The sequence below is a fragment of the Mesoplodon mirus genome (assembly GCF_964341445.2).
Source record: "Mesoplodon mirus genome assembly, chromosome: 14".
Taxonomy (NCBI): domain Eukaryota; kingdom Metazoa; phylum Chordata; class Mammalia; order Artiodactyla; family Ziphiidae; genus Mesoplodon; species Mesoplodon mirus.
Genome location: NC_138990.1, coordinates 84,081,739 through 84,104,808, shown reverse-complemented (window position 1 = coordinate 84,104,808; position 23,070 = coordinate 84,081,739). Strand labels below are relative to the sequence as shown.

General features: G+C 43.6%; 1 protein-coding gene across 1 annotated transcript; it reads right to left on the bottom strand.

Annotated features, from left to right (window-relative positions):
- Positions 1–684: 684 nt before the first annotated feature.
- Positions 685–22,042, bottom strand: PCYOX1 (prenylcysteine oxidase 1). The gene is made up of 6 exons (XM_082642962.1): positions 21,861–22,042; positions 20,547–20,753; positions 19,347–19,521; positions 5,282–5,493; positions 4,774–4,926; positions 685–4,262 (listed from the first exon to the last, which is right to left on the bottom strand). Exons 1-6 carry the CDS (start codon positions 22,027–22,029, stop codon positions 3,604–3,606), a joined length of 1,575 nt encoding a protein of 524 aa, XP_082499088.1. The 5' UTR covers positions 22,030–22,042; the 3' UTR covers positions 685–3,603.
- Between the last annotated feature and the right edge of the window lie 1,028 nt (positions 22,043–23,070).

The following is a 23,070-nucleotide window of genomic DNA, read 5'->3' as shown; positions in this document are numbered from 1 at the left end:
TATTGCAGTGCACGGGCTTCTCATTATGGTGGCTTCTCTCGTTGCAGAGCAGAGGCTCTAGACGCTCGGGCTTCAGTAGTTGTGGCGCACGGGCTTAGCTCTACAGCATGTGAGATCTTCCCGGACCAGCGATCGAACCCGTGTCCCCTGCATTAGCAGGTGGATGCTCATCCACTGGAAGTCCCCGAGGTTTTTAATGCATTAAAATACAAGAATCTTATTAAATATGAAACATTGGCAAGGATGCCCATTTTCTGTATCTTTTACCACTGAACAGAGATAAAGAAGCTGCAAGCCTGAGTGGGTTTCTTCTGAAACATTAACTGGAATTTTCAAAGTTCTTGCCATAACTTTGACAAACTCACTCTGACTTTTTCACATACGTTTACATACCAAGTACGGTTTTGCTCAAACAACACAGGTTTGAATTGTGCAGGCCCACTTCTATACAGATTTTTTCCAAAATAATTTTGGATTATTAGTAAATAATTTACTAATACTACAGTGCTACACCATCCATGGTGGTTTGAATCCACGGATTCTGAACTGAATGGAGAAACCACACGTGCAGAGGGCTGACTGTAAGTTACACACAGATTTCTGGCTGCTCGGGGGTCGGCGTCCCTACCCCCCACATTGTTGAAGAGTCAACCATATAGTACAACAGAAGTAAAACACAGGAAGTCATGATATCATGGTTTTATTTTGAACATACGTGGGAACTTTTTTTGAATACAAGAGTAGAAATACAATTCCAGAGAAAAACATTCCAGTGCACTGTGGTTCTTTGTGGAGTAGAAGACGGTGATTAACGCTGCCCATGGTATAGTCACCTAGTTCATAAATCTTATGGTTCACAAACTCAAATGAGAGAGATTTTACAGATGGTTGTATCATAAACCTAACTTTAAGAAACCTATCGAGCAAATGCTTAAGCTTATTTTTGTGATCTGGTAAAAAGCCTACAAATCATGAATCGCTTTAAAACTGGAGAGTGGGGTGTACACACAGTATGTGAGGTACTTGTAAAGTATAATAAAACAGGTGGCTTATGTGTATGTAAAGTGGTATTTCCTATTTATAGGAAATGTTTACAGCAAAAGAATAGCGAGGGATCAAACTAACGAAGGCCAATACATTTTTATTTTTCTATTCTCTTCGATTCTTCACTAATGTCGACAAGCTTGTGTTTTTTGCAGCCACGCAGAGCTGAATTGTTGAACTGGTTTTCTAAGTGTGGTTCCTAGACCAGTAGCATCACCTAGGAACATAACAGAAACGCAGTCTTTCGTATACCACTCCAAACCTACTGAAACCAAGTTCTGGGGGTGAGGCCCAGCAATGTTTTGGGGGGCTTTTTTTTCGTTTTTTTTGGTTTTTTTTTTGCGGTACGCGAGCCTCTCACTGTTGTGGCCTCTCCCGTTGCGGAGCACAGGCTCCGGACGCGCAGGCTCAGCAGCCATGGCTCACGGGCCCAGTCGCTCCGCGGCATGTGGGATCCTCCCAGACCGGGGCACGAACCCATGTCCCCTGCATCGGCAGGCAGACTCTCAACCACTGCGCCACCAGGGAAGCCCCCAGCAATGTTTTAACAAGGCTTCCAGGTGATTCCGATGCACACTCAAGTTGGAGAACCACTGGAGCAGAACTTGGCCTTCATTCAGCCCCTGCATAATTTTTACCAGTCTCTTCTGTAAAAAGATGATTTGAGCGGCCTCCTGGAATAATGGGCCCTGATAGGATTTTTCTTCCAATTAAAAAAAAGGTTTTTTAATGCTGTAATTGCATTAATACTAATATGCTTGACATACGGATAACCTGTTTTGCTCTTTGAGGAAACAACTTCAGATGCCCTGTTGGAAAACAGAGTTGGGTTTGATATAACAGCAACCTTTTAAATTGGTGTTCTAAGTACAAATATATCCTATCACAAAACAAGTCTATAAGTCATAGAAATTAAATTACCTCATTAGTATTCACCCACTTTTAGCACATACATAATAGTATTACACTCTCTACATAACTGTCTTCATTAAAACCACAAAAGGAAAAATATGAATGTCTCAACATACTTGTTAAGAATAAAAATAGTAAAAAGCTGACCCTTTGACAAACTATAAATTTAATTCCTGCCTCTACATCAAATATATCTTGGCAGTTTTATCAGCATATTATTCACAATTGTAATAGAGAAGAAATTGTTTTGAGAATCAATGTTCTGTTTTTTGCTATAATCTGGAGGACTTTTTTTTTTTAAACAATACATGTTAACTTGGTTGCAGTTACTTTTAGAATTCACAAGCTTTTACTTGTCCTGTCCTCCCAGTGACTATAAGGACAGTCACTCATGATCTTTGTACAGATGGAGAACTGGTTCTCAAGTTTGGCTACATATTAGAATCATTCAGGAAGCACTCCTACCGGTGATTCCAGTGTACAGCTGAGGCTCAGAACCAGGGCCTCAAAAGATTTCAGCAACCAATTTCTCAACCAAAATGCTACAGTACCTTTAGAAGCATTTAACAGTTTGAACATACACTGGATCTGATCAAGGAAGGTGTCTTGCTGAATATCCTACTCTAGTGCCAACTGCTCTGGAGTAATCTAAGTTGCCTCTGCTGTGAGACTGTCACTGCATCTTACTATCAAGATTACGAGAGTTCTCACTGAGAGAAATCATTCTTTGCAACATGGACCCGCTTTGATAATGGATTGGGTTTCCTGGGACTTGTAAGGCACTAAAAACCCTTGGGAAACATCATAAACCGCCACCATCAGTGAATCTCAACCCAGGATGCACGTTAGGAACTTTCAAAAGCTACAAAAAGCTGAGGTCCTATCCTCAACCAACTAAATCAGAATCTCTGTTGCGGAGGTCTATCACTATTCTTAAAAGCTCCTCAGGTGAGGGTTTGATAATGGCCAATTTCTTAAATCAATAGCCTGTACTTTTCATTTTAAGATTTTTGCATGACATCTTAAATTTATACTAAACTAAGACTTCCGAATTTCACCCCTAATGAAATAGAGACAGAAGCAATGAAAAGAACATTCTGAAAGTCAAGGCTTCAAGCATGGGCATATGTACTTTGAAAAATATAAATTACTAAAGCCAGGCATAAGATACCAGCTCCCACAGTAGTTGTATCTGACTGAAGATGACATCCAGCTGCGAAGCACAAATGAACTGACCCGAACTAAAAGATGACTCTTCCTCAAGTGCTCAGCTTAAAATGCTTTAAGGTTTGGTTCAAAATCCAGGGCCCCACCCCAGACCTACTAAATCAGCAACTCCAGAGGAGCCAGAGAATCCATACGTTTAACAAACTCCAGATGATTCTTATGATCAGAGAAGTTTGGGAAACACTGCTGATGGATATTAAAGAAAGAATAAATTTTGGAGATGCATGTTCAATAAGCATGAATATGCCTTTATGCTTAATTAGAACCTTGTATATCTCATGATTCACTGGGATTACTTTTGTTAAACAATGATAATGGCAAAATATCTGTTTCAAAATCATCTCTGCTCAGACTGTGTTCTTTTTTGCCAGTGATAATTCCATTTGGAACCAGGAGGGGAAAAAAAGAAATCGTGGTATTTCATAGTTCAGTTTTAAGTTTCTCATATAAGTCCTCTTGGTCAATCATGTGTGTGTGCCCGTTCCAGCGGTGATAGGCGAGGAGAGCAGCATTGTAGCCTGCGACAGCACTCATTTCCATGGCACTCGCTGCAACCTCCACGCCGCTGAGGTAATAAAGTCGGTCGTGGAGTACGACGGAAGGGCATTTCTCTGGAGGCGTATAATGAGGGTATGCAAGCCATGACCGCTTCACAGCATAATCATAGGACACAAAGAGCTTTAAAATTTGTTCTTTAGTAAGAGGTCCTGCGGAAAAGATCTTCCAAACGTGTGCCCTGTCCGCTTTTGGTTGAGGATTATTATTTTCTTCCACAGAAGACACAAGCCCAATGCTGTTAATGAACAAATCTGGATTATCCGTGGTTAAGACTGTACCGAGATCAAACTCATCTAAGGCTCTAGAGGTAAAGACAGTTGAATTCAACTGCCCCTTAATTAAAGTTGTCACTAAAGGTTCGTAGTATTGATGGAATTCCTCAATTGGCGGATCAAAGTTAAGAAAAGTTATATTGGACATTTTTCGATTCAATGGAGTGGCCACCAGGACGATGTCATAGAAGTCTGAATGGGTCTCAGATCCAGTTTGGTAGACCGCTTCATACACCTTTGTGGGATTTCCTAGAGGCAATAGGGAAGCATACATTTTTTTAATGTTTCTAACATACTATATTTTATACCTTCTAAAAATAATTCTATACCTTCTTAATAGTTTCTCTGTAATTCTAAGGCATTAAACAAGTTTTATCCCTTAAGATAATTATCCCTTGCATCTGTATTACAATGAGGCCAATTTTCTACTTGGAATGGAAATAAAATCTTGTCAATAAGTACAAAATATGAAATTTTTACTTTTGAGGATGAAATTGTTTTTTAAATCCAAAGAGTCATGCTGCTGTACTTGAGCACATTTGTGAATATTTCTACATGACAGACAACACCTCCAATTTAAAATTCCATCACTTGGGACTTCCCTGGCCGTCCAGTGCAGGGGGCGCAGGTTCGATCCCTGGTCGGGAAACTAAAATTCCATCATTTGGAACTGAGTGAGAGATGGAAAGAGGTTTTTCTCCCTGAGCCGTTATTTTCTGCAGGGAAGATTAGGAACAATAAAACAGAAGTTCAAGTTTACCTGTCTGCTTGGTCCTCGTTTTCTCCTCTATGGACATTACTGAGCCAGATATAAGATTGCTTTTGGAAGCCTGAAGGAGCCGTGAGCAAACAAGTTTATTGCCACCTTTTACTGCCCAAAGGCCAGGATCAGTACCGGACATTGACACTGCCCCTGTCCGCAGTAGGAAGAAAACGTGTTTTAATTCTGACTCTGTAAGAGGCCGTCTACCCACTCTCCCTTCCCAATCAGCTAAGCCCTGCTCCAATGTCTTTAGACATTGCCAGATGGCTCTGGGAGCAAAATCTCCCCCAGATGAGAAGCATTCAACTAATAAAAGCTAAAGACTCTGTTCCCATAGAAATGCACATTTACACATACACAATTTTGCCAACATTTTTACTGTGTCTGAGGTTTCACAAAGAAAGGTAGTCTTCTCCAAATCATGGCCTAAAGTAAGGAGCCACCATAGCATCAGGTAAACCACTCTGTAAACTAATGTCCATAACTATTCCAAGCCCTGACTTACCTACAAAGCCATTGATGTTCAAGGTTTGGCCATAATTGGTCCTCATGACAGGAGTAATAATTTCATCAAGGAACTTCTCAGAAAAGCCTGCTTTCTGCAAGGTTTCAAGAAGTGATCGGTTAAATAATCCAAGGTAGTCGTCCCCTCCTAGGGAATGTAGTAACTTTTCTACGCTACTGAAGGCATAGTCATGAGATTGGTAGCGGTAGATCCTTTTGAACAGAAAAGAAATGGGCATTAAACACCAAACAAGACAGGGGGAAGGGTACACATAAAGAAGGAAAAGAGGGCCTCCCTGGTGGCGCAGTGGTTGAGAGTCCGCCTGCCGATGCAGGGGATACAGGTTCGTGCCCCGGTCTGGGAGGATCCCATATGCCGCGGAGTGGCTGGGCCCGTGAGCCATGGCCGCTGGGCCTGCGCATCCGGAGCCTGTGCTCCACAACGGGAGAGGCCACAGCAGTGAGAGGCCCGCATACCGCAAAAAGAAAAAAAAAAAAAAAAAAAAAAAAAAAAGAAGGAAAAGAGCATTCTAAGACTCAAAGTGACTTTCATGTGTCCTTCTGATGAGTCCCTACCTATCCTGTGAGATGCACCTCAGTCACCATCTGCCCCAGGTATCCCAGAGGTTCTTGGCCTCCCTCTCCCTCCGCCTCCTCTGGGGGAAGGCCACTGTCCTTTATATACACTCTTCTGCATTAATATGGTCACTGGGAGCACCTTTCGAGAAGTAGGTATGTCTTATTCATCTTATCTTGAGCACACTTAGACATGTCTAAAGTTAAACTTTACCTTTCCACTAGACTTGATCCTCTCTCCTCCCACAACCAAAAATAACAAGTTTCTCCCAACATCCTACATGTCATTCTCAGTTCATTTAGTTTCAAATGGAAACATTTCACTTCTCCTCTCTGCTTCTCCCACCTAAGAAGGAAATCTTATCAATCTTTCTAACATCTCTTCTGTTACTTCATTCTCATCTCCCTGATCTTAAGTAAGGATTTATATTCAAACTACTAAAGTGAATAACTGATCTACCTGCCTCTAGTTTCTCTTCTTTGAAACATTTATGAATCTCCCAGATGTCCGAAAATACCCTTATTTTGTCATCCATCCACTTACTCAAAAAACATCTTGCGTATTACTGTTACTTACTAAAGTTCTGACATTAAAAAAAAAAAAATCATGGATTTTTAGAGCCAAGCTCATCAAGTCTAACTAACTCCTTTGCTCAATTGCAGATAAAGAAACAAAGTAGAAGTTAAAGAACTTGTCTAGAAGTCACATGGCAAGTAGAAGGCTCAAGAACCACTATCCCCCTCTGCCTTCAACCACACACACACACACACACAGACACACACACACACAATCTTCCACTTGAATACAGCTGACCCATTCATTCACTGCTCTCCAAAAATGCTCTGGATATTGCTCCCAAACACTGCACTGCCTCTTCCCTCCATCTGGGATACACTCCCATCCCTAATCATAGAACAACTAGCTACACTTTCCTTCAGAGCCTGAATCCCAAACCCTTTGCAAAGTCTTACCCAACTTCCCAGTCCACAGTAATGTCATCACCTCCAAAAGTCCCATAACACTTAGCACTCATGCTCAGCACTTAGATACTACTTCAAATTATTTAATTTTTAGGAACTATCACCTGACATTCTCTGCACTTTAGAGACTTGAAAAAATGTTCACATAAATTAGTTCATGCAATAATTCAATACATATTTTTTCAGGGTACAAGTGATACAAAAATGAGGAAGACATGGTTTCTTTCTCTCAAGGAACTTACAGTTAGGAATAGGTACTCAGGCATATGCACAGATAAGTGTATGAAGCAAAGGAAGAAATAAGTGCCAAGGAAAGATCTCTACCAGTGATCACAGAAGAGTTTTTACATCGAATTTCTTCTCTCAAAATAATCTGTAATTTTTTTAAAGAGCAGAGATAATGTCATATCCATTTCAACATTACCTACTGTCTAACGGTATAGTATACAAAATGTTGAATATGGGCTTCCCTGGTGGCGCAGTGGTTGCGAGTCTGCCTGCCGATGCAGGGGACATGGGTTCGTGACCCAGTCCGGGAGAATCCCGCATGCCACGGAGCAACTAGGCCCGTGAGCCATGGCCGCTGAGCCTGCACGTCCGGAGCCTGTGCTCCGCAACAGGAGAGGCCACAACAGTGAGAGGCCCGCGTACCGCAAAAAAAAAAAAAAAAAAATGTTGAATATATTTTTGTGGGAAAAAATACAAAAAAAATACAGTGCCAAAACTGAGAAATTAAAATAATTCCTTCCAGCCCATACTGTTTGGCTTGTAGTCCCTAGGAAGTTGGAAAAAGTAAGATGAAAACACTGAGTTCTTCAGAAAAATAATGCACTGAATACCTCATAAAATGAAGAGCAATCTTTTGTAATGGTCAGCATGACAAAATAGTAGCCAATTAAATAACTTAAGTATGATGTTATAAAAAAATTATCCCCTGCCTCCTCCCACCTGAGCCCCAACCGCACTCAAAACAAGCCTCCTAAGTAAAGGCCTCATAGAGGGTGACATGAGACAATATACACCGTGTAAACACTGAGCACTGTAACTGCTTTACAAAACTAGCTGCATTACAGCGGTCCCCAACCTTTTCGGCACCAGGGACCAGTGCCATGGAAGACAATTTTTCCACGGACGGGGCGGGGGTGATGGTTCAGGCGGTGATGTGAGCGACGGGGAGCGGCGGATGAAGCTTCGATTGCTTGCCCAGCCCACACCCCCACACCCCCACCACCCCCCTCCCCATCCCCGCTCACCTCCTGCTGTTTGGCCCGGTTCCTAACAGGTCCGAGGCCCAGGGGTTAGAGACCCCTGCATTAGAATGCCTATTTACGGGCTTCCCTGGTGGTGCCGTGGTTAAGAATCCGCCTGCCAATGCAGGGGACACGGGTTCCAGCCCTGGTCCAGGAAGATCCCACATGCCGCGGAGCAACTAAGACCCTGTGCCACAACTACTGATCCTGCACTCTAGAGCCCGCGAGCCACAACTACTGAAGCCCGGGCACCTAGAGCCTGTGCTCCGCAACAAGAGACGCCGCCGCAATGAGAAGCCTGCGCGCCACAACGAAGAGTAGCCCCCACTCGCCGCAACTAGAGAAAAGCCCGTACACAGCAACGAAGACCCAACACGGCCAAAAATAAATAATAAATGAGATAAATAAATTTAAGGAAAAAATGCCTATTTACTAAAAAGTGAGATGTAACTAGTAGTTTCTGCTAATCAGATTGGTTACACAAACTTCTTTTCTTTTTAAACTACATTTGTATAACCCCTACCCATTTATTCACTCATTCATTCATTTAATCATTCAACAAATATTTATGGAGCATCAACTTTGAGTCAGACACTGCTCTAGGTGCTAAGGATGCAGAAGTCAGTACAACACAGAAAAAAGTCCCTGCTCTAATGGAGCTTTTGTTCTAGATGGGGAAACAGGCAATAAAATAAATAAAGAAATGCAAGCAAATTATATGACAGTTTAGAGGATGATAATTATCAAGGAGAAAAGTAAATCAAAAGTAAGATTGGAGGGCTTCCCTGGTGGCACAGTGGTTAAGAATCCACCTGCCAATGCATGGGACACAGGTTCGAGCCCTGGTCTGGAAAGATCCCACATGCCACGGAGCGACTAAGCCCATGCGCCACAACTACTGAAGCCCGCATGCCTAGAGCCCGTGCTCCTCAACAAGAGAAGCCACCATGATGAGAAGCCCACGCACCACAACGAAGAGCAGCCCCCTCTCACCTCAACTAGAGAAAGCCCGCATGCAGCAACGAAGACCCAATGCAGCCAAAAACAAATAAATAAAATTTAAATTTAAAAAAAAGTAAGATTAGAAATGCTTGGAGCTGACAGGGTTGCAACTCTAAATAAGATGATACAAAAAATAAGTAGTCAAGGAAAGCCTCACTGAGAAGGTGATCCGTCAGCAAACACCCGAAGGAGGTGAGGATACAAGCCTTGAAGGGACAGGAGCGGGGGGAAATGTTTCAGACAGAGGTAAGAGCAGTGCAAAGGCCTTATGACAGCAGCATGCCTGGCACTGCAGCTGAGGCAGAGAGATCCCGGAGAGCAGGAAGAGGCACAGACAGAAGAAAGTAGGGCAGGTGGGGTGAAGCACTTCTACGATAGTTGAGTAAGGACCTGAAAACATCTGCCCCTACATAAAAGCAATGAGAACACTGACAAACACTGTCCACGTCAACTTTTTCAGAACTCTGGAAATAAACAACATTCCAGGAGAATTGATTCAAGAAAAATGGCTGAATGTCTGTAAGAACAAGTGAGCCTTGTGGTATTTTAACTTCCCCTATTCCCATTCCCCTATTGCTAGCAACAAGGTAGCCTTCAAAATCAGCAGCCTTGCAACTACAATCCCTGTGAAACCAGCAAGCTGGCAGCCACAGGAGGGGATAAAACAGGCTTGGAGCATCCCAGAATTCCCATTCCCAGAGAAGTGCCACTTTTGCCCTATCTGGTAACTCACTCAAAAGCTCTATCCTCAGGGATTGTCCTTTTGTTTTTTTTAATACAATTGTTAAAGGATATACTCCATTTACAGTTATTATAAAATATTGGCTATATTCCCCAAGTTGCACAATACATCCTGTAGCCTATCTTACACCCAATAGCTTGTACCTCCCAGTCCCCCACCCCTGTATTCCCCCGCCCCCCTGCCACTGGTAACCATTAGTTTGTTCTCTATATCTGTGAGTCTGTTTCTTTTCGTTATTTTCACTAGTTTGTTGTATTTTTTAGATTAGGGCTTGTCTTTTTTGACCTGATTCAGAGCTCGCTCTGTACAAACAGCCCATCCTGAGTGCATCTGTCAAAAACATCAGTGGCAATTTAACGTCAGCTGCCTGAGGCTGTGATACCAACTGGGGCTAATAAGAGGCTTACCAAAAGATTTTTTTTTTAAATATTGGAGAATGAAGAACCCCAATTCATTCCTTGGGACCTAGAAGCTCATGTCCATGTACAAGGCTGTCACATGCCCAGGAAAGACCTGAGAAGGCCCTAATCTGTCACCTCTGGCTGACCTTGAGGCTTTGAGCAAGCCAGAAGTAAAGGCTAGAGTTGTAAACCACCCTCCAGAGCATTGCAAACATATCCCAACACACACACTTGAGTAGCCATACATGGCAAAGAATACAGACTTCACAGAATCAGCCCCAGAAAGTCACTAAACAAACAAACAACAACAATAAACCTGGGGTGAGGGAAATTCTGATTTCCAGAGCTGCCATTTAATATTATTTTAAATGTCCAGTTTTCAACAAAAATCATGAGATACTCAGAGAAACATGAAAGTATGGCCCATACATGGGGTGGGGGGGTGGGGGGGAGGAGTCAACAGAAACTTTCCCTAAGACAACCCAGACATTGGACCTACTAGACAAAGACTTTATTTATTTATTTATTTTGGCCTCGCTACACGCCAACCAGGGACCAAACCCGCGCCCCCTGCATTGGAAGCACAGAGTCTTAACCACTGGACCACCAGGAAAGTCCCATAGACAAAGACTTTAAATCAGCTATTATAAATATGTTCAAAGAACTAAAGGAATCCATATCTAGAGAACTAGAGCAAGTATGAAAACAATGTTGATTAGAACAAATAGACTATTAATAGAGAGAAAGCAATTATAGAAAAAAATTTTTAATTCTGGAGTTGGAAAGTATAGTCTGAAATTAAAATTCCCTAGAGGGGCTCAACAGCAGATCTGAAACAGCAGAAGAATCCGTGAATTTAAAGATAAGGTCAGTTGAGGGCTTCCCTGGTGGCACACTGATTGAGGGTCTGCCTGCCGATGCAGGGGACGTGGGTTCGTGCCCCGGTCCAGGAAGATCCCACATGCCACGGAGCGGCTGGGCCCGTGAGCCACAGCCGCTGAGCCTGCACGTCCAGAGCCTGTGCTCTGCAACGGGAGAGGCCACAACAGTGAGAGGCCCGCGTACCGCAAAAAAAAAAAAAAAAGATAAGGTCAGTTGAGATTATACAATCAGGGACAGAAAGAATCAAGAGTTAAGAAAATGATCAGAGCCTCGGAGCCTGTGAGACAACAAAAAGCATACCAAGATACACATAATGGGAATCCTAGGAGAGGAGAAAAAAGAAACGGACAAAAAGTTTATGAAGAAATAATGGTCAAAAATTTCCCAAATTTGATGGAGGACATTAATCTATACATCCAGGAAGCTCAACAAATCCAAAAAGGATAAACTCAAAAAAATCTACACCTAAACACATAATGGTTAAACTGTGGATAAAGAGAAAATCTTGAAAGCAGCAAGAGAAAAGCAACTCATCCAGCAAAAATGATCCTCGGTAAGATTAGGAGCTGACTTCTCTTCAGAAGCCATCATGTCCAGAAGACAGTGGGATGACATATTGAAAATGCCGGGGAAAAAAAGACTATCAACCAAGAGTTCTATATCCAGCAAATCTATCCTTCAAAAATAAAGAGAAATTAATATAATCCAGGGTAAACAAAAATAGATAATTTAACACTAGCAAATCTTCCCTACAAGAAATACTAAAAGTTGCCCTTCAGGCTGAGATAGCACCAGACAGAAACTCAAATCCACATGAAGAATGGGTAAAGGTAATTAAATAGGTAAATATAAAAGACAGTATAAAGATATACTGTTTACCCTTAAACAACATAGATTTGAACTGTATGGGTCCACTTATACGCAAATTTTTTCTAATAAATATACAGTTGGCATTCCATTTCCACAAATGCAGAACTCACAGATACAGAGGGCCAACTGTAAGAGATCTGAGCATCTGCAGATTTTGGTATCTGTGGGGTGGTCCTACACCCAATCCCCCATGCATACCAAAGGACCACTGTATATGCTTGAAATTCTTTCCCCTTATCTGACTTTTTAAATCATTAGAGAAATGCAAATCAAAACCACAAAGAGATTATCATCTCACACCCATTAGGATGGCCACTATCTAAAAAACAGAAAATAACAATAACAAGTTCTGGCAAGGGTGTAGAGAAATTAGAACCCTTGTGCATTGTTGGTGGGAATGTGAAATGGTGCAGCTGCTATGGAAAACAGTATGGTGTTTCCTCAAAAAATTAAAAGTAGAATTACCAAAAGATACAGCAATCTCACTTCTAGGTATATATCCAAATAAATTGAAAACAGGATCAAAGAGATAACTGAACACCCACATTTACTGCAGCATTATTCACAATAGCCAAGGGGTGGAAGCAACCCAAATATCCATCAAAAGATAAATGGGTTTAAAAAAAAGACAGCAGTAATGGAGAAACAGAGGAACAAAAATGATATAAGACAAATAGAGGGACTTCCCCAGCAGACCAGTGGTTAAGGCTCCGCCTTCCAATGCAGGGGGCACAGGTTCAATCCCTGGTGGGGAACTAAGATCCCACATGCCATGTGGTGCAGCCAAAAAGAAAAAAGACATATAAAAAGCAAGTATCAACAGTAATTAAACATAAATGGACTATACGCTCCAAACACAACACAGAAATTGGCAGACTGGATTTAAAAAATAATAATAATAATCCAACTTATCTTGTCTACAAGAAATACACTTTAGATTCAAAGACACAAATAGGTTGAAAGTAAAAAGATGGGAAAAGATATACCATGCAAACAGTAATGAAAAGAGAGCAGGAGTGGCTACACTAATATCAGAGAAAATAGACTTAAGACAAAAATTGTTACTAGAGACAAAGGAGGACATTTTATAATGATAAAAGGGTTACTCCATCAGGAAGACATAACAATTATAAACATATATGCACTTAACAACAGAGCTCCAAAACACATGAAGCAACACTGACAGAACTGAAGGGAGAGACAGACAGTTCAACAATAATAGCCGGATACTCCAATATCCCACTTTCAACAATGGGTGAACGAGTACGCAGAATACCAACTGTATATTAGTTCACTAGGGCTGCCATTACAAAGTATCACAGGCTGGCTGGCTTAAACAGAAATTTATTTCCAACAGATTTGGATGCTCCAAGTCCAAGATCACGGTGTTGGCAGGTTTGGTTTCTTCTGAGGCCTGTCTCCTTGGCTTGCAGATGGCCACCTTCTTGCTGTGTCCTCACATGGTGTTTCCTCTGTCTGTGCACATCCCTGGTGCCTCTTCTGTGTGTTCTAATCTACTCTTCTTATAAGGACAACAGTCAAATTGGATAGGGCCCAGCCTAACGGTTTCATTTTAACTTAATTACTTCATTAAAACCCTATCTGCAAATACAGTCACATTCTGAAGTACAGGAGGTTACGGCTTTACCATATAAGTTTGGGGGTAGAGAGGACACACAACTCTGCCCATAACAAACAGGAAATTTAAAAATGATGAATGGGATTATCTACATCCTATCAGGTCTTCCAAGCCATGGCACAGATTTTGGCTGTAACTCTGCATGAAATAGCCACTGAAAGTTTCTCAGCAGAGGAGTAATGTGATAACTCTTAGATTTTTAGAAAACTACTTTGGCTGCTACGCTGAAAACAGATTGTGATGACACATGGGCAAAAGCTGGGAGATGAGTTAGGAGGTGTATTAGTTTCCTATTTCTGCAGTAACAAATTATCACAAACTCAGTGGCTTAAAACAATACAAACTTACTATCTTATGGTTCTGCAGGTTAGAAATCCAAAGTCAATCTCACTGGGCTAAACTCAAGGTGTCAGCAAGGCTGGTTCCTTCTAGAAGCTCTGAGGGAAGAAACTATTTTCTTGCCTTTTTCAGTTTCTATAAGCCACCTTGGCTCATGGCCCCGCCAAGCATCACTCCAACTTCTTTCTTCCATCATCACATCTAATATTCATTCTGATTCTCCTGCCTCCCTCTTATAAAAACTCTTGTGATTACACTGGGCCCACCTAAATAATTAAGAATTATCTCCCCTTTTCAAGATCCTTAATCTTATCTACAAAGTCCCTTTTACCATGTAAGGTAACACATTCACAGGTTCCAGGGATTAGAATGTAGACATCTTGCAGAGGGAGGGAAGCATTATTTAGCCCACCACAGGAGGCTATTCCAACAATCCAGACGGGACTTCCCTGGTGGTCCAGCGGTTAACACTCTGTGCTTACAATGCTGGGGATGTGGGTTTGATCCCTGGTTGGGGAACTAAGATCCCACATGCCGCCAGACAAGAGATAATGGTGGTTTGGATCAAAGCGGTAGCAGTGATGGTGGTGAGAAGTGGTGAAATTCTGAATATATTTTAAAGACTGATAGGATTCAAGATAGACTGGATTTGGGAAATGAGAAAACGAAAAGAATAAAAAATGACTTGTTAGGTGTAACTTTTTTCCTTTGAGGAATAAAAAGGGTGTTTATAAAGCCTTTCACTATGAGTCCTATCAGTCTCAGATCAAGAAGTGTTCAGGATCTAACATGTCCCCAGAAATGCACTAAGTGCTAGAGACAAGAATGAGCTTGAACCCAGCCTATAAGCCAAGATATCTCAACAGGAAGCCATTTTGTGGACCACAGGATTCAATTCAACAAATATGTGACTGAATATCTATGACATTCTGGCTAATATGCATACTACAGAACACAAGTGTGTGTGTGGTGTACACCATATAATACTTGAGATGTTTTAAAAGAGAGATGAATGGTGACTAGAGTATTAGGCAAGGGGTGAGATAAGACATGAATTTTGGAATAAAGAATGGCATCCAACCAGAAAAACTGCATAAATAAATGCTCAGAACTGGAAATTGACTTGGCAAGTGTGGGTATCAGGGGCAGCAGGCTCTCCACCCAAGTACCTTCAACAGCAAAGAAAAATGCACACTCCCAGGGGTGTGGGGTGTTGCCTACCACAAGCTTGAACCCTCTTTCACGTATCATGGTTTACTATTGTCACATGGGCTTTTGCTCACTCTGCACACTCTGAAATAGAAGCACAAAAATGACAATGTACCTCCCCAAAGCTGGTCAACAAATCTCCCAAAACTTTCTACAGAAGATCACACAAGCCACTTTCAAAAGGAGCCAACTGCCTCTGTCATATATATCCAAAAAAGGGAGAAAATATGTGAGCAAGGACTTTAGGTTTCTTACACCATTCAAAGAAAGAGAAAACTCAAGAATATTCTCCAATTACTCATTTTAACCCAGTGGTTCTCAACCCTGATTATAGGCAAGATTCACTTGAGGTGAACACACCAATGCCCAGATGCCTACCACAAACCAATGAAATAAAACTTCTCTAGGGGTAGAGCACAGCCTTCTTTTTTTTTTTAATTTAGTTTTTGCTGTGTTGGGTCTTCGTTGCTATGCGAGGGCTTTCTCTAGTTGTGGCGAGCGGGTGCTACTCTTTGTGGCAGTGCACGGGCTTCTCTTGTTGTGGAGCACAGGCTCTAGGCACGCAGGCTTCAATAGTTGCAGCACACGGGCTCAGCAGTTGCGGCACACAGGCCCTAGAGCGTGCGGGCTTCAGCAGTTGCGGCGCGTGGGCTCAGTAGTTGTGGCCCGCGGGCTCTAGAGCGCAGGCTCAGTGGTTGTGGCGCACAGGCTTAGTTGCTCCACAGCATGTGGGATCTTCCCGGACCAGGGACTGAACCTGTGTCCCCTGCATTGGCAGATTCTTAACCACTGTGCCACCAGGGAAGTCCCACATCATTCTTATTTTTAAAACTGTGCCACCAGGGAAGTCCCACATCATTCTTATTTTTAAAACATCTCCATGTTGGGAATTCCCTGGTGGTCCAGTGGTTAGGACTCCGCACTCCCTCTGATGGGGGCTCAGGTTGCATCCCTAGTTGGGAACTAAGATCCTGCAAGCTACGCAGCATGGCCAAAGAAAAAAAAGATCCCCATGTGAATATAATGTACAGCCAGGATTAATAACTACTACTTTACTGAAATGTTGGGGATTTCACTGTTCCAGATTCCTCTTTGGCAACCTCTGTGGCTCCCAATCCTGGTTTTTGTAACATGGGTGATATTACAAATATTTAATAACCGGTACAACATTAAACAGAAAGTAGACTGACTACAGCACTGGAACTGAGTCAAGACTCCCTGCTGGGGCAGTGGAGGAGACTCCCAGGGAAGAGAAAACATGCAGGTAGTAGCTATTTCACAAGTCCAGCAGTATTTCACTACTTTAGCAACTGGCACATGCTGGATCAATACCTGCCCTTTCCCCAACTATCTCATAGGGTATGACAAAATTATCAAAATAAGATCTGCATGTTCTTGATTTATTGAAAGAAACAGAAATGGATGGCCCTTTAAACAACATAAAGGTCAGCGCTCTATAATCAAGTATCAAAGATACACTGGAGGGGGGCAGTAATTCCATAAAGTTTGGGAATTGTTTTCTAAAATCAAAAATAGTATAATCTACAGGGAACTATATTCAATATCCTGTGATAAACCATAATGGAAAAGAATATGAAAAAGAATGTATGTATATGTATAACTGAATCACTTCGCTGTACAGCAGAAATTAACACATTGTAAATCAACTATACTTCAATAAAATAAACTTTTTAAAAACAGTATAATCTATGTATCCCCTCACTGGGTCTTTTTCACAGTTCTGTAATACCCTGAATTCACTTCAAAAGTGATTTCTTAATTTCTGAAAGGGCAATTCTCTACATGTCAAGAAAACTGATACACACAGGCAAGGTTGTATCTGATGCCATGTGAACTTGATTTTTCTGCTGAGGATGCTGCAACATGCCCTCTTTCTTTAAAAAGTGACTGGCTGTAGGGTTTCCCTGGTGGCGCAGTGGTTGAGAGTCTGCCTGCCAATGCAGGGGACACGGCTTCGTGCCCCGGTCCAGGAAGATCCCACATGCTGCAGAGCAGCTGGGCCCGTGAGCCATGGCCGCTGAGCCTGCGCGTCCGGAGCCTGTGCTCCACAACGGGAGAGGCCACAACAGTGAGAGGCCTGCGTACCGCAAAACAAAAAAAAAAAGTGACTGGCTGTAATGCAGGGGACAAGGGTTCAATCCCTGGTCCGGGAAGATCCCACATGCTGCGGAACAACTAAACCCATGCACCACAACTACTGAGCCTGCGCTCTAGGGCCCTCGTGCCGCAACTACTGAACCTGCACGCTGCAACTACTGAAGCCCGCATGCCTAGAACCTGTGCTCTGCAACAAGAGAAGCCACCACAATGAGAAACCCGCGCACCGCAAGGAAGAGTAGCCCCCACTCACCGCAACTAGAGAAAGCCCACGCGCAGCAATGAAGACCCAACACAGCCAAAAAATAAAAAATTAAAAGAAAAAAAGTGACTGGCTGTCTCTACACAAATTCTATGTATTTTCCTAGTAAACTGCTTGTCTCTCTACTAGAATATGTATTCTTTGAGGGCAGGGACATGTTCTGGGTTCTACATCTTTAGGACCTAGAATACTGCCTGGCACATAATAAGTACTCAATATTTGGTGAATGAACAAACAAGTGAATGACTACTTTAAAACAACCTGCACTATAGCTGAACTTAATGTACCCGCTGGAAAGGAGTTCAAGAAATTGACCTCAGAATGATGTTTAGAAAGAAAGAAGTCCTTATCTACTATAAGTTACAGAAACTAGAGTACGTTTATCCTATTCACCTCTTACATTTGTGCTGGGCAATACTTGGTCATATGACATGTAATTTTACCTTTTTTTTTTTTTTAACAGATTTAATTTAATTTTTTTTTTTTTGGCTGCATTGGGTCTTCATTGCTGCATGCAGGCTCTCTCTAGTTGTGGCGAGTGGGGGCTACTCTTTGTTGCGGTGCACAGGCTTCTCCTTGCAATGGCTTCTCTTGTTGCGGAGCATGGGCTCTAGGCACGTGGGCTTCAGCAGTTGCAGCACACAGGCTCAGTAGTTGTGGCACACAGGCCCTAGAAAACGTGGGTTTTGGTAGTTGCAGCGCGCAGGCTCTAGGGCACACGGGCTCAGTAGTTGTGGCTCGCGGGCTCTAGAGCACAGGCTCAGCAGTTGTGGCGCACGGGCTTAGTTGCTCCACAGCATGTGGGATCTTCCCCGACTAGGGATCGATCCTGTGTCCCCTGCACTGGCAGGAGGATTCTCATCCACTGCACCACCAGGGGAAGTCCCTAATTTTACCTTTTTAACAATTATTTTATTCCATTGGCACAGTCACAGTAATGAAACATTATTAGCATTTACAAGCTGAGTTTCTCCAGGATCTAAAACTGTAAACCAGCATAAAAATTAGCACATGCCAATGACCTTAAAAAAAACAAATAGGTTGTGTCTTTCAAAGGTAGACTGGTTATCTTATGTTATTTTTCCTACTTACCAAAGCAATGCATATTCATACACAAAGAAATTTTTGAAAATACAGAAAAACATAGAGAAGGAAAAGAGGCACCTGTATTCTCACTACACAAGACAGTGTGGGAATTTAATATCCGAATTTAAATTCTTGGGGCTCAGAACTGATATTTCAGGCTGCTGGCTCACTGAAACATCACGTCACGGTTAAATAAAGCTCATTTAAGTTTTCTGATCCTTTCTACAAGCTCTTGTACACATCAGCTCATTCATCTACACACAACACTAAAACAGTTCCGAGATTAAGAAGGAGGACTCTGGAGCCAGACTGCCTGCGTAAGAACTCCAGCTCCACCGGTTACTAGGCGGGTGGACTTGCACACTTGAAACCTCTCTAAGCCTCCACCTTCCACACCTGTGAAAAGCAGCTAATAACAGTACTTACCTCAGAGAGCTGTCACAAGACTTCAAGGAGTTAATATTTGTAGAGCATTTTAAAGTGTCTGGTAACATTAAATAAGCATTTGCAAAATATGTTTTCAGAAGCAAAAATAAACTACCCTTTCAGCTTCGAAGTGGATAAATGGTTTGTGTATTGTATACAAAACATTTTGCCTAACGATCTTAAAAACAGGCTGCAGTTAGGTAGAGAACTGTTCTGAGAAAACTATAATTCCTACAGATCATCTAATAAAAAGTCTTAGGTTAAACGGAAGAGAAGAAATTACCTCATAAACTTGTCTAATATATCCTCTACCCACATGTGCATCCGGAGGGACTGAAATCCATAGTGCCAAATTAGTTTAATCATGTTTATTATAAACCAGCTGTTCTCCTCATATACCAGAGTCTCTCCGTTATACACCCCCACTAGGCCACTAGGGCTCTGAACAGCAGAGAGACCTGTAAAAACAAAGAAAGGTAGCTAAGTCAGTGGTTTCTGTACTGCTCAAATGAGAGAAGGTAATCTGAAGCTATCGGGGACGTTCTGAAGTGAGCGAATCCGGGCTTCCCCCAGTTCTCAGGAGACATGTTAAAGGAGCTCTATCTTTAGAACAGTGGGTAATACACTAGACACCACACTTTCCAAAAGCGGATTCCCTGAAAGATGGGTTGGATGATCATGCAGATATATCAAAATGAGACTGGCTATAGTTAGTCTAAAAAGACTAAAAAGTCAAAAGAAAAAACCAAAGGATGAGCTGAATTCAACTTAAAAACAGAAATGTCAGACATGACTCTTGGCAGCATAAATGGCTCCTGGAATACACTCGCCCTCTTGCAGGAAAGAGGCCCAGGAGGCGTCCACCGGAGATGTGGCAAGCAGCTAAGGAAAAGAAGTCAGTCCCGTTCCGGTGCAAATCCTATTTTGCATAACTGGATATTTCTGATAACTGGAAGAAGGCCAAAATTACACAATATTCCCTGAGGAAAGAGCCTGCAGAGGCTGGCCACACTTCCCCCACACCTGTCCAGTGCCTCTGCTGGTAGGCAAGCAGTCCGATGTCCCAAGTTCTAGGCACATGTTTGCACCTACAGCTGTGTAAGTGACCTTAAGCCAGACACCTCAAGTCTCTGGGCCTCATTTCCCCAGCTGTAAAATGAGTACGCTAGGGTTTCTGCTAACGCAAACCATTCTTTGATTCTTTAACACGAACCCAGAGGTTTGAGAACCCACAGCAGCAACCATCCCCACCCTGTGCCCCATGGCTGTAATTCCAGATAACTGAAGATACAGATAACTAGTGTCCCATTACAGCAGAGCAGCTCCTAAGGCAGTACCAACTGCTAGCAGGAAAGTGAGGAAAGCAGTTTTACCAGCTTCACTGTAAAAGACGATTAACAAGGCAGGCAAGTTTCAGTTCCCTATCTGACAACAATATCCATGCATATTGAAGTCCGCTTAGCTCTAAGACCAAATTACATACCCAGGTCCTTGACAAAACGCTTCATGTGCAGATTTAAAGGATGGATGACAGAACCTCCTGACTCATATTCTTGCCCCTGCATAGTCACGGTGGCCAGACGGCCCCCCACCTCTCCTTTTTCAAACACGTCAATCTTCACATCGTTCCCAAATTTCTGCCGCAGATAATAGGCTGCTGAAGTGCCTCCAATGCCAGCTCCAATAATCGCTATGGGGGGGAAAAAAGGAACAGGTTTTTTTTCCCTCTTACCAGCTTTGTAGGTTTGCTTTGTTTCTGAAAGGCCGTAAATCAACAACAGACGTTGCTTAAGGCTGTTATCAACAATTTAGGGAAGCCTGGGGACGGGGAGGCAAGTGACAGCCACAGTGAAGATAGAACTATGAATCTGGACAGACACTGCCCCCAGACAAAAGTGGTAGTTACACTTTTTTTTTTTTTTTTTTTTTTGCCAGATGGCCCAAGATTCTCACAGTTGGTTGTGGAAGGACCAAGTGGACCGCCGCACACCCTTCTGTGCGCCCAATGCAAAGGAACAGAGGAGGTGGCGCCTTTCCAGGACGCATTTCAAATAAAGTGGCCGCCATTTTTGCCTTGATTTGTTCCATCTCGTTAATGTAAACAGGTTAATGATTCCAAAGAACACGGCTTAAAGGGGAATAAAAAAACAAAGCAGAACAAAATAAACAGGGGGCAAACCACCAAAACCACTCAAACTAAAAGAGTGGCTGTTTCGGCTGTGTAGTCGTCCTAGGCAGAGAACTTGTGCAAGCCAGGGGACTGTGCCAGCCGGCCGACTTCAGCAAAGCGGACGGGGGAAGGGCGCCCCAGTCCATCACTGGAAGCCGACTCGGTCAGCGCGGTCAGCTCATCTGCGCTACTTGGTGTGCTGTGCCCGCGTGCGCCTCTCATCTGCAGAGCGGAATTGGCCCGTCGCTCCCGGACCAGCCAGAAGACCGACCTCCCAACAAGTGCAGCAAGGGAAGGCCGCGGGAGGGGCCTCAGCCTCCCCGGAGCCCAAGGCCTCCGACTCAGGGGCTGCAGGGAGGCCTGGCGCCCGCCCGCCACCCCGGGTCGCCCCCCTCCACGGCCCATTGCTCAAGCGGTCAAGTCTCCACGCCCGGGAAAGGGCGGTCCCTGGGGCACGTAAAGCAGTCTCAAGGCGCGAACCGGGAAGAGCTCCACTTGCGCAGGGAGCTCGTTCTGCGCGTACCGGCGGGCGTCGCGGGTGCCCGGCCTGGCGCATCAGGCAGCGGCCGCCCGGCGTGGGGCGCGCTCCCACCGCCCCCCGCCGCGCACCGCCTCCTTCTCGCCTACCGATATTCTCCGGCGGGGCCCGTGGCTCGGCGCTCCCAGGGAACCCCCAGCTGCACAGCAGCAACAACCCCAGCCACAGCCCCACAGTCGAGCAGGCGAGCCGCCCAGCAGTGCGCTCCATGGCTCTCGGAGCGCGGTCGGACTGGAGAGACCAGCTGAACGCCCGCATTTGAGTCTGCGCTCTTTGCCCGCCCCGCCCCCTGGCTGGCCTCTCCCCTCCAAGCCCCGCCCAGGTCCACCCCTAACCTACCCTGCTCTGCTGCACAGGCCCTTGACACTCCAAGGCCGCCCTTGACACTCCAAGGCCGACCTTGACACCCCAGGGCCACCCTTCCCTCCAAGAGCCGCCAACCCGGTCCTCTCGGTCCCCTAAGCCCGCCCTGCCCCTCCGAAGCCCACGCTGCTTCAGGGAGACACCAAAGGCCCCACCCCAGCTTTTAATTTCTTCAGTCGTGCCTTCTTCTGTGGCACCCTTCCCTTCAGTAGCTCTCGCTCAAACAATGCACACAGCTAATCGCTGCCAGAAACAGACCAGGGGTGCAACAAACACTTTACTGAGTGATCACTATGTTTGGGACTGTTGGGTACAGGATGAATGGGTAAATAGTACTAGGTAGAAGGAAAAATGGGGGAGACCAGGGATGGGGTGCCCCAAAGTGAAGGGAGTGGAAAAATAGTGACAGACATGAATAAAAGTAGTGTACTGACCTCATATGCTGGAACATTATGCAAACATTAAAAAGATTTGTAGCATCAGTATCTATTGTCCTAGTATTGTTAGGTGATAAAAACTGCTGACTGAGTGATGGGTATTATATGATCCCATTTCTGTAATTAAAATACCCCCACCCAGTCAAAAAAAAAAAAAGGAAAAGAAAACACTAGTACATGAACGTGAAGAACAGTATGGGTGGAAAGAAAACAAGTTGGATAAAAAGAAAGGTTAGGGACTTCCCTGTGGATAAGACTCCGATCTCCCAATGCAGGGGTCCTGGGTTTGATCCCTGGTCAAGGAACTAGATCCCACATGCATGCCACAACTAAGACCCGGAGCAACCAAATAAATAAATTAATTAAATTATGGTTTTAAAAAAGGATAAGCTTGGAGAAAGGAAGCAGAAAATCCACTACAAAAAAGGACTCATTTATTGGACAAATATTTATTGAGTTCCTTCCAAGTGGCATGCAGTGTTCCAGGAACTTGAGAAAA